At 35.8% G+C, this 12,823-nt stretch overlaps 1 protein-coding gene and 1 long non-coding RNA gene across 2 annotated transcripts in view; one reads left to right on the top strand and one right to left on the bottom strand.

The window, feature by feature from the left end:
- LOC148113109 (SH3 and PX domain-containing protein 2A-like) overlaps positions 1-12,823 on the top strand; it is a 99,312-nt gene that overhangs the window by 25,784 nt on the left and 60,705 nt on the right. The window contains exon 2 of the mRNA XM_087872852.1: positions 8,379-8,459. Within this exon, the coding sequence (XP_087728978.1) occupies positions 8,379-8,459 (81 nt within the window). The remainder of the gene's footprint in view (positions 1-8,378; positions 8,460-12,823) is intronic.
- LOC148113110 (uncharacterized) lies at positions 3,050-7,865 on the bottom strand. The gene is made up of 2 exons (XR_015728642.1): positions 7,784-7,865; positions 3,050-4,929 (listed from the first exon to the last, which is right to left on the bottom strand). It is a non-coding gene; the product is annotated as an uncharacterized LOC148113110 (long non-coding RNA).

Below are 12,823 nucleotides of genomic sequence, written 5' to 3'. Positions count from 1 at the left end.
CTCAGAGCTTCATGTAGATGAAATGGGCTGTAGTGGGGAAAGAAGTGAATCCCTGGCACTCTAGAAGGGAGAATCTACAGAGTGGCTTCTCCCCTTCACTTGCTGGACTTGCCTGCTCAGGAAGGAGTGCAAAAAAATGCCCACAGCTCTGGACCTTGTAGGTGTTCTAGAAGAATACTATGACTGAACATGGTATTGAATTTTCCCAAGAGTAGCAGAAATAGCAGGAACTCACTCCATTTAGATACCTAACAAAGCTCATAAATCTAAAGAAGATAGTAGCTAACTATATAATAAAAGATAATTCCCAGAGAATTACTTGGGATGTATCCCAATACACAGGGCATTTTACCAAACAAGTTGACTTCTTAAACTGTTCCCTGTAAATAAGAAATCCAAAATTAATAATTGAGATTATGCTATTGGAAAATACAATGCTTTCTCCAAATAAGTTAACATTGGATTCTCAGAATACACTGATACATCTGCAAGAGATATTCTGTCATATACTGTATGTAAACCTAGCATTCAATTATTTTAATTATTTAATATTAATCCAAACTTGATTACTCTATTTTATTGGATAAGTGAGCTAAAATGACTGCTATGCAGATAGTTGATTGATAAGTCCATATCTAGGCATATCTAGACATGGTTTGTATAGATCAGGAACTTAGAAAACAACTAATGTAATTAGTGTTACAAGACCTGCACAGGTACACTATGTGCTTACAAAACTGTTTCAAATAGGGAAGCATCCAGCTGAAAGCATCTGTTGCTACCAGATTCTACCAGATTCCGTTGCGACTGGTAAACCGGAATGAGACACTAGGCTGAAAATTACAGTCTACAGTCCTACATCTTTACATGAAAGTAAGTGATGCTGGATATGCTGCAATGTACCTCCAAGTAAGCATACATAGTATTGCATTATTACTTCAGACATCCACAGTGTTTATCACCAGTGAGCTTGCCAGATCACGAATGGGAGAGGAGGAACAGCAAGAGGGAAGGTTATAGTAACAAAGATCTGGCATGAATAAGCTAATTTCTCTGCATGCTATATAGGTCAACTGCCTTTTTATAGCAGAATTCTAATGAACGATACATAAACTCTTCATGTTGAAGTCTTATACTGGAAGCAGTTCTTGAGCAAATTATTTGCATTGTAATCTCTCCCTTCCACTAGGTTACTACAAGAGATTTCACAGATTCATTTAAAGCCTGTTTGTGGGCTTTGGCAATCATAATTAAAGTACATTCTGAATTGGGAGGCTTCAGTTAGAATCCTCTCAAATCCATTAGCCATAGTGATTAAAGACAGCATAGAAGCATATTGAGATTGTTTTATGGCAGCCTTCCCTAACTTAGTGCTCTCCAGATGTGTTGTATTTCAAATCATGTAGTCACCCTGCTATTATCTTCTTTGGCTGCTTTATTTGGACAGTCTCCTGGCATTTTCAGTTAAGCAATAACATGAGTTAGGTTGATTTGTGATCGTAAAAAGCGATAAGTGCATCCTTTCTGTTTCTGCTTTTGGTTTGCTCATGGAAATGTGAAACTGAGGCATACATGTAGTGCAATATTAAATGCATTTATTCCTCACTACCAAATAATGGTAAATGCTTAGATCAGGAATTTAGGGAAAGTTGTACATCAAAGAATGAAAACAATGTGATTTGCATAAAAATGATTAAACAATTTATGTTAATAGCTATATAACTTGGAGAAAATGCATGCAGAGACCTATATATTGTAAAAAATTTAAATAATTTCATGTGGATTTTAGAAATAAAATATGGAAAAATCCTGCTGACCTGAAATATTGCCTTATTAAGAAGATGGTAAAGGAGAAAACAGTTTTACTGTTTTGCTCATACCTGTCCTTGAAGAAGAAACATCAGTGATTTGACCTTAATTGTGAGCAGCTGAATTTTGCAAAATTCATTAAAATGAAGGTGGGCCGGTTTAGAATTCATAGCTAATAAGCTACAATGGCTGGGAATTGTGAGTTGATGTTTACTGCATTCAGAGGATAAACATCTAGGGAAGTCTGGGCAGCCTAAGTTTTGATTTCATTGACCTTAAAACCTGTGATGATAATCAGTTGTAGAGTGTTAGGTTTCTAAAAGCATATTTAACTGAAGTGTTTTAGAAGTGTAAATGGGCAATTGGAGTTCACTATTGCAATCAGATTCAGTCTGTGGTTTCTTTCATGAACTTCAGCTTCAACTTAAGAAAGTGGGTTTCTGCCTAAAATTAATGACAGAATATACAGAATAAAGTTTGTTCATAATATAGTGGAAAATGAACATTTTTTTTCATAACTCATCTGAACAAATTCAAAATAGTTAAAGAAGAAAATGGAATAACAGCTTCACTAACAGGAATTCTGGTTTATAGCTTCCCTGGACTGGCCTAATTATAGCCAATGAATACAGATTTAACAGCATTTAAAACAAATGGTCCCAACTTGAACAAGTCCACAGCATAAAGGAATTCTGCAATTATGAATTATTATGTAGAAATGTCCTTGCAGTTTCAGTTTACTGCTTTAGAAGCAACTGCAGTCTTTTAACTCCGTTATAAATACTCTGGAAACTAACCTTGTGGCATGTGTGAATGCTAAAACGAACCCCTAGTGACCTACTGCATTGCAAAGCTGCATCAATGGGGATAATTTGACTTAGGGAAGGAAAATCTTAGCTCTTGCTCTACCTCAAGGATGCAAGTATTTTTAGGCCAAGGACATGACTTCAGTTTTGATGAATCTGGCCTCTTGTAACAGAAGAATGGAAACAGGATAAAGAAGTGGTAGAAACAGAACAAAGCCAGCACTTATTTATTTAATAATGTCCATCTTCTGCCACACTGAAATAACAGTGCAGATATACACAAAGGTTGTGGAGTTTGCACCAGAGGTATTTGAGGTGGGAGGGCAGGGTGCATATTTCTACTTGCCTGAGAAGGGCAGCCTGTTTGTGGCTAGCATTATAGTGAATATAATGATTGTGCAGACTAGGAGTATGGAAGGACTATAGTTTTCTACTTTTCTTTACTTTTTTTTTATTGAATTGAGATCTTCGTTATGAAATTTAAGCCTATTTTAAAATTGAAGGTATAGTATTCCTATATTTTTTACCTCAGAAATGCCAGAAACAATTACAGGTTGTCCTCCATTTATAACCATTCATTTAGTGACTGTTTGAAGTTAAAACAACACTAAAAAAAAAGTGACTTATGATCAATTTTCCCATTTATGACTGTTGCAGCATCTCCATGATCATGTAATCAAAATTCAGACACTTGGCAACTGACTCATATTTATGACAGTTGCAGTGTCCTGGGATCATGTGATCTCCTTTTGCGAACTTCTGATAAGCAAAGCCAATGGGGAAGGCAGATTCATTTAGCAACCATGTCACTAACTTAACAACTGCAGTAATTCACTTAACAACTGTGGCAAGGAAAGTCATAAAATGAGGCAAAACTCACTTAACAAATGTCTCACTTAGCAACAAAAATTTTGGTCTCAATTGTGGTTGTAGGTCAAAGACTACTGTATACCAAGTTTATGAAATGGACTTTTCTAGGTGGCAAATGCTGCAGTCCCTGTAAAAGGGCTTTCTATCAACTAGTATCTGTGTTACTTAATGAAAATAAGTGTTTATTCCAGAGTTCATACTCTGTGTCTCTTTCTTTGCTATTAACATGATAGTAATTTAGTTGAACTATCAGAGGAAAAAAACATCCTTTGGCTTGAGTAATCAGAATGACAAGCTAATGTTTGCTCAAGTCAGAGGCAGCTAGTCTCACATGGTTGATATGTGGAAGTTTGAAGTTGTCAATGTGGCAATTCGTCTTATGAGGACCATTCATTCACATGGATTGCCTCACCATTCAGATCACACTGGGGTGGAAATGATTCACCACATATTCTTGTTTGAAAAGAGAATGTTGTGAAAATGATTGAACTGGATATCAACAGGTCTACACACAAATCAGCTTCTGTGAGTTCTCAAGACTTTTATTTTTATCTCTTAGTTCAGTGTTTCTCAACATTGGCAGCTTGAAGATATGTGGAGGTTAACTCTCACAATTCACCACCCAGGGGAAGTCTGATGAAGAGGAGCCCTATGTAAATACAGTTATGGAATCATATTAAGCTACATTTTCTGAACTATATATTCAAGATTGATCGATTGCTTTATTGGTTTGTTTGTTTGTTTGTTTATGTGGGATAGCAAACTAACATTTACATGGCAGAAGTAGTCAGTTACAATAATTTCAGTTTCTTTGACAGGAACCCTTTTCAGACTGTCAACAGTAATTCATCAAAGATGAGGGGAGAGGCAAGAGGAAATACAATTCTATGTTAATGCGTCAGCCTTCCTCAAACTGTTGCCTTTCACATGTTTGGATTTCAGCTATCATAATCTATAGTTTAGATGTCATGCCCATAATTGGTACCCAATAAATTGGGAATATGTGAATTGTAATCTATCACTTACGGGATGGAGGATTTGGAAAAGGTTCTGTGTGTCAGTAATCAAGTCTCTTTTAGATATTTTAAAGCAACATCGGAATGGTTTCTTAATTGTAAATTTGCATGATATTGAATTCCTGTGATGTGATCCCATGTGATAATTATGATTAAATCATAATTCTATTTGGGGGGGAAAAACACCTAGGTTTTTTTTTTCTCAATATAATGTGTCATTTGCAGAATCATTTGAGGCCTGCACATCTTATACTTTATGATCAGTTGCCTTCTATGCAGAAAGGCCTCACAAAGGGTTAACCTGTTTCCCAGGGCTCCAACTTGCTGCCAACATAACAAATCCTTAGGTTCATTTTGTCCTCTAGCGGTTAATGCCATGCTAATTATACACAAAGGCAATCAATCTCTCGACTCTTCTCCTTCCTTTTCTGGATAGAGAAAAAGCAAAACAAAGAAGGATATTAATGTTCTTACAGACAGATTATTCAAAACGTGATTTGTAAAAGCCTATAGAAAATGTAATACTTGGAAACATTTGTGCTGAAATTTCACTTATAAATATTCACTAATATTTGTTTTAGTCAAGTATTTCTGGAAAAGAGTCAGACAGTTATAGAAGTTTGAAATACATGTGAATTATTCTTCTTCAACCCCATCTCCATCTACCAGTGAGGAGTTGTTCTATGTGTTTAACACTAGTTTGTAAACTAGATTTATTACAGTTGGGGGTTGGCGATCAAAGGCTTACCTAGTGATTGCTGCTTGCTGCTTTTGTCTTTTATGGTCAGGAAAGACTGAAATAGTTAACACTGAAAGCAAGAACAATTGGATGCATACTAGCTACATTTCCCCTTAGTAAACAGTCCAGAGTTAAAGACAAGTAGTAGTTTTGAGTTTTCTGCCTCAAGGGGTCTTGAAATTACATGAACTTTATTTTTTCTCAGAAAGAGGGGGGGAAACACTCCTTTTCAGCAAGATACCCTTTGAAGAATTTCCACTTGCATGGTACACGGAAACCCCCAGAGACTCAGTATTGTTCAACAGTGGCCAAAGAGCTTTGGGACTATATGCTTTTGTCTTTCCCAGGCCCTGGGTCCCCTTGCAAGGCACTGTATTTGGACTTCAGTTGCAAGGTTAAAAGTCAATGCTGGAAGATGTTCATACTCATATAAATTGCACAAGATTTTACAATAAGGCTTCCCAAAGCTCTAAGACAGGCTCAGGGGAAAAAAAGTTATTATGAAAGGACAGTCTAGAGCTTCTTCTCTGACTTAAGCACTTTTGGGCCATTGCTGAAAACTCTGTAAATTAAAGTCCATACATCTGTAGGGCATCCAGGTTGTGGAAGGCTGATTTAGGAAAGCAAGGTATTCTTAAACATATTTTGACATATACTGCTAAGTAAGAGCAAGTCATACCATGAAAATATTTATTGGCTGTTCATATAGTGTAATGTACGCTAGATGGCCATGAATAATTAAAATAGGCACATAATTATGTAGGGTGTGTAAGTGAAAGACATTACTAAAGTTCATAGGTGCATGATTTGAAAACCATTGACTCCAAAGGATGAGATTGCAGGTGAGCAAATCTGTCAGAAGAAACCTAAGATATTTCTCTTAGCTTTCTTCTGACAGATTTGCTCACTTGTGATCTCACCCTTTGCAGGCAATGGTTTTCAAATAGTAAATACTTTATAGTAACTATCCTCCAGAAACAAACGTAGGAAGTAAAGGGGGGCCTAGGTTAAATGCTGATGACTGTTATCCTGACACTTTACTTTACCCAAATGTTTCTCTTGTATAGGAATTGGAGGTTCCAATCCACAAAAGGCTCTCCTGCAAGATCATTTGGAAAAGTATAAATAATAGATTAAAAAGCAATTTAGTCATAGAACGATCTCAGAATAGGTATCTAACTCAGGGCTCACAACATGTAGTATGAAAGGCTGTTTTACTATAAGAAAGGACAAGGTTTCTAAATAAAGCTAGCTAATGATTTCAGTTTGCTAGTTTTGATTATTTGAGGATCTGCTGAGTGTAGGAAGTGGCATTTGATCTTCCAACAGAGGAACTTATGACCTCTGCTAATGCAGTGCTTCCCTTCTGATGCACGTATCCTCTTTAGAAGAGTAGGAATTGACATCAGGACGTGATGTCATGTGACTCTCTGGATCAGTGTCAAGGATAGCTGGATGTTTTCCAGAGAAAATAATTATTTTGATGATGAACTCTCACTTAGCAGCTCGTTAAGTGGATATTTGTGACCTGTTACAGCACAATTTATTTACTTGTGTGCCTTTTATAGAAATAAAAGAAATGCATCATCATGTGTTAATCAGATGTTTTACTGGACTTGCTACATCGCTTATGGTTTGAAAGCTACTTCTAAAAAATACTTAACAGCTAACATGCTGATCATGAATTCCTTTGCTTCTCATTGACTAGCTGTATAACACATTTATTGTTAATATTGTAAAATATTGTTCAAAAGCCTTTTAAGAACTTTTAATCAAAAACAACAAAAATAAATATCACCACTAAACTGTTATATATGGAAGTTGTGGGAAGTTACTCCTATATTTAGTAAGAAATAAACTAGATTAACTATGTTAAACATGGGTCTTATATACATTGAGCAAGTAAGTCGAAAGTGGACCAAAATCTTGAACTTGCAATCTGAACTACCATACTACCACCAACTACCCAACCAAATAATAGGCCCCCTTCCATTAACTTGCAGCCCAAGAAACTAGGAAGGATGTCTTCTAACCCTCTTGCCCCTCCCACATTGCTGCTATGGGCTAAATTACCTTTTCCTGATCATTCCCTTGGCTGTGTTATTTTGCCCAGTCTTCAAAGTCATTTCCATATACCATTACACGGTGCCATCAATTCATGCTAAATCATGTTCAGAGTCAACTATGGATTCTGAATTTTAGAGCAGCAGCAACAACAGCAAGAAAAACTGGTCTCGAGATTAAATAGGTGCTTGTCAAACATAGCTTCAGGCTTCATCTGGGATGATGGATAATATAATAACAAAAATGAATTTTGGCACCCGAAAAGCCAGAAATTTAGCTGTGCTGCCATGATATAAACCTATGACCCACAGCTTTGATGCATTTTTAGCCATAGTTTTATCAAAACCTATAGTTAAGATTTTTTGTCCATGAATATATTTTTAAATTAGATAGCTGCCTATTTCTAGTGCTACCTGAAACAAAATATGGAAGAAGAATAAGAAGCTTCATGAAATTTTTTGATTTTAATATAAGATTACCTAAATGTAGCATCAAATCCCAGATCACATTGAAAACCAAAAATGAAATAGCCATGATCTTCTGCTCCTACATCAAAGAATGAAAACTGTCAAAGATGTCATCCACCAAAAATCATAGGAAAAATGAGTACAACCATTCATCTAAGAGATAATTAAAAGTTATAACCAAAAAGTTTGCTAAACTATTTTATGATATTAATTTATATCATTCACTCTATCTCCAATTTTTAATTTCAGTAGCTTTGGAAGAGGTGCTATGTGTAATGCTAAACACAATTTATTTCAGAAGAGAGCTCTGGCCTCAAAGCACATTTAACAGGAAATGTTTCCCATTTTGCAGATCAAATCAAGTGATGTTGGATAATTCAATTATTTCAGGATAACATTTTGGATAACATTACAAAGTATGGGAATAAAATAATCAGAGTCATTTTATTGGAATTAGAGAAGCTCATAGTACTGCAGTTTTGATCTTACTTACTGAACTATATATCTATAGTACAGTCCTTATAATACAAGGGTAGCATAGAAATAAAAATAATTACAATACAATAAATGTATAATATGTTTCTTTTTGTTTGTTCTGTAATTCTAGGTATATATAATCAAAGTAACATGGTCGGACACAACTTGCCAGACAGTCTACCGAAGATATAGCAAATTCTTTGACTTGCAGGTAATGAATAATTTTTGCTTTTTCTTTGTGGAGACAGTATGTATAGAATTGACATAGCCTCTCTTAGAGCTGTTAATAATGATTTGAATCTAATATTATCACAGCTCACTGCAGATTTTGCATTGTTGCTGAAATTGCTTCCAGAATACTTGAAAATACTCTTTGAGAGAAGTTGCTTTGGTTCTCATGGAGAAAGGGCTTGCATAACTACATGGTTCTATAGTCTTCCTTGTGGGAAACTCTGTATCCTCTTCCTTCATTGTGGAGAGAATATGTCCCATGAGACTCTAACACTTTCCCTCTTAAATTTAACTTCCTTTTGTTTGTGATTCTGCTGATAGTATGTATTGGTTATCTTCTGTCTCTCCCACCGACTTCCTTGAGGTCTTCCTTTTTTTGACCTGTATATACTCATGTTCAGCACGAAGCCATTTCCAAAGGATTCAATATAATCAGAATTCATTAGCTTTAGAGCAGCATTGAGTATATTTATCTAAATTTGAACTAATAACAAGTAGTTGATTGGGAGGGGGATGAGAGCAGATGGTCAGTGGGAACAGTAGCTTGAGTTTCACAGCTGAAAGGGGCCTCTTCCAGAATATAATTTCATTATTTGTAGTGATCGGATCATTTAAGGCAGCAACATTAGTTTTTTCAATATTTTGGGTTTCTCTCACATGCTCTCATTTATAGGGTAATTGAACAGAAAATAATGGAGGCCAACAGGGGATGAGAAAAAACTGGCTGGGGAAACAGATGAAAATTCTGCTCCCTGGATTCACAGTGTCAGCAGCTGATTTAAAAATTACTTTGCTTGTATATTTCACTGGGTTGAAAGACACACTTGAATGTATCCTCTTGTTCTATCTTACTAATTTTGTATTTGTTTCTTCTATTCATGTGTGCAATTATACCTTAAAATGCTTATTAGAAAAGTGTTTTTTGTCAAGAGGCATTTAATCTAGGGATGCCATGCCATGCGCAGCTTTGCCGAGTTTGCTTCCTCATGAAGGAGGAGAGGTAGAATGACTGACATGGAAAATCCCTCTGAGAAGATACAAGGTTGTCTTAATATCCATTATGAATATCCAGAAATTAAATAAAAAAGCTGATCACTGTTAGTAAAATCAGTAGTGATATGTCTTAATCGAGTCACTGTAGCTTTATTTATTTCTGTGGAAACAGGAAATAACTAAGATGTGACTCATGAGAAAAAATCAATGGAGCTCTGGTAATACATACAATAGTTGGTTAGATTACAGATTTGAGGAAACTTTGATCACTATCAGATAAACATGGCAAAGGCATGTTGTCTCCTCGGAATTTAAACCAATGTAGTTTGCAATTGCTTCTGTGGTTGGATGGAAACATCAAAGACATATCGGCGGAATATTGGTTGCATTCATCATATTGAGCTTGAAAAATGGAATTAATATGAACTCAGTCCCACAATATGTAATAACAAAAGTATTAAGATAAAAAAATATTGGAGCATCTTCTTTCATTGTCCCTTTAGGAAAGTTCATTTGGAAACAGCTGTCCAAAGAGCTAAGCAACTCTAATAATTCTTTTTTTTTACTTTTACATAGAGACATTTGGCATTTCTCACAAATGTATATCATTTTTTTTTAGTTTTATGACCCCAACTCATGAACCCTTATTAAGATTTCTATAAAACTTGAGAAGGCAAATCCTCCATTATATTCCCTTCAGCATTCCTAAACTGAAGTAGATGCAAAGAAGATTGGTTCCTCTTCATCTGATTACACTTTTTAAAAAATAATTATCTCCTTCACTTTCAAGTACTTTCTTTTTATTAAACTTTTGCAACTTTCCCCACCCCCAGCCTTGTCTGTGTTCCTGCAAGTCTCCTAGACTTTCCTGTTAGGTTTGAAAAGTTCCCATCAACTAAAGTTATCAATAGGATTAGTGTGTTGTACAGGAAATGATGTCTCCAATTGGGAGAAGGAGTCTTGAAAGGTCCCATTGATAAGCAGAAGGGGAGGGGTGACTTAGCAACAGTGGAAAACATTTACTGAATAATATGCATCTTTCTCCCATTCCTTCTTGAAAACATATCAAGAATGTTCTCACCATCCCCAATAATTTTTATTTTAATACTTTTGTCATTACATATTGTAAATGTCACCGTTCTGCAAATTGAACTGAAGGACACCAACCCACAAGAAGTTGAATGGTTTAATAAGCAGTATTCTTGTTTGATGTAGGCTCATTTACATGTGTTTATTGAAAACATTTTATTTTGTTGTTCCAAAGTGGCTTCCAACAGCACTGAAAAAAATTATACACGAATTCAGCAGATTAAAAATTCTAGTACAGTAACTAGTTACTAGTACAGATACTAAAAATTCAGTACAATAACTGGTTTCTCTGATCTATGGATTTTATCTAAAGAGCAAGACACAATATGTCATCTTATTTTGTAAAGTTTGAGGTATAGCATTAAAGTCAAGAATATTGGAAGAAGAACCATCTTGGCACAGTAGTTAGAATGCAGTACTGCAGGCTATTTCTGCTTACTGCCAACTGCCAGCATTTTGGCAATTCGAGTCTCACCGGCTCAAAGTTGACTCAGCCTTATAAAATGGACCCAGATTGTTGGGAGCAATATGCTGACTCTGTAAACCTCTTAGAGAGCTATAAAGCATTGTGAAGCAGTATATAAGTCTTAAGTGCTATTGCTATCTTTGTTTAACTTTCAAAGACTTATTCCACAGGGAGTTCTTTGATTTTAAGTTATGCTTAATAATGTTCTCTAAGGAGCAATCATCACTTACCGTATTTTTTGGAGTATAAGATGCACCAGAGTATAAGACACACCTTAGTTTTTGGGGAAGAAAATAGGAAAAAAAAATCTGCCTACCAGGTATTCATCTGGCTAGTCCTTAGCCTGGTCAGCTTCAGCACATTAGTTCCCTTGCTGGTTTTGAGGTTGAGGCTGGTTGGGGCTAAAAAAGCTTCTAAAGCACAGCTGATTGTCAGAGGGAGCAGCAATTAGAAAAGCAGGCAAAGCACGGAAGATTGCTTCGCTTGCGTTGGGGCTGAAAACAGCTTCAAAAGCACAGCTGATCTTCGGAAGGAGTTCCAGTGACTAAAGTAGGCAAAGCGCGGAAGGGGTAAGAGAAGGCAGCAGCTGTTCTGGGTAGCCATTTTGGGCACCACACGTGGGGTTACATTCGGAGTATAAGACGCACCCAAATTTTCAGCCTTTTAGGAGGGGAAAAAGTGCATCTTCTACTTCAAAAAATATGGTATATGTATCTTTCTAGTAACTGTGCAATGATATGTCATAAAGAAGGGCTGATTTGGTTCTATATTAGCATACCATGAAGGAAAAGTGTACTGTCTGTCTCATTCCTTGTAGATGTTAATTTATTCCCTTCCTTTCTGTTCCATCACTTCCTGTCTTAACATTCCTATGAAGTAATGCTCTTTCTTTGTTTATTTCCAGTTTGTAAAACACTCCTAGAATCTTCCTAATTCACTTGTTTTCTGTATCTTTTTTGATTACTTAACTTGATCATTTGTTTTTTGACTACTTTTGCAGATTAATGTTATAAATATATTCCATGTTTTTAAAAATTGCATTATTGTGGATTGGAAATTAAGTCCAGACAAATCCTTCACTCATGAAAGGAGCCTTTGACTATTACAAGGGGTCTTTCCATGAGTGGACAACTATCTTTGGATCCAATCACTCTATGACATTAATATTCTTAGGTCAAATTTATTTCTGTCTGGTTCCATTATCTGTAACAAAAGTTCCATTTTTATAGCTCTTAGAGCCTCTTCACTGTAACTGCTGAAAATGAATAGAAGGGTTTCCTGTCATTCTGAAAATATATAAATATATAAAAACTGTATTAGAAACCTGAAAAAGTCATATTGTAATGTAGTTAAAGCATATTACAGTGCAGTTAAAGATTTCTTCAATACTGCCTTCCCAATTATGCGGTGATTTGACCCTTCCTGCTCTATAGACCTCCTTAAAGATGTTATGCAGTCCTTGCTCTAAAAGGTTTGCCAGCTTTCATTTAGAATCTGCTACTTGGTAAATTATGTTATTTACTAACTAGCTGCCTTCAGCTTGATGAAAAAGTGGTGATGCATAGGTCATAATAAAATTCCCACTCTTTTTGAGCCTCTGGCTATATATTAATAAAATAATAATAACCTCACCCCCACCCCAGCCCCAGATAAGGATGACAGACAGATGCAAGTTTATAGGTTTGAGGTTTGCCTATTGACACTGTGATGCATGTTCCATAAATTTCCTTGATGAGGGTGTGACATTGTCCAGATGAGGGTTATATCAGTCGGATCTGATGCTGGCTGAGTCATAA

Source organism: Pantherophis guttatus, chromosome 6, assembly GCF_059756535.1.
Source record: "Pantherophis guttatus breed Tessera chromosome 6, ASM5975653v1, whole genome shotgun sequence".
NCBI classification, from domain to species: Eukaryota; Metazoa; Chordata; class Lepidosauria; order Squamata; family Colubridae; genus Pantherophis; species Pantherophis guttatus.
The sequence above is the reverse complement of the archived record's forward strand: the minus strand, read 5'-3'. Positions and strand labels throughout refer to the sequence as shown.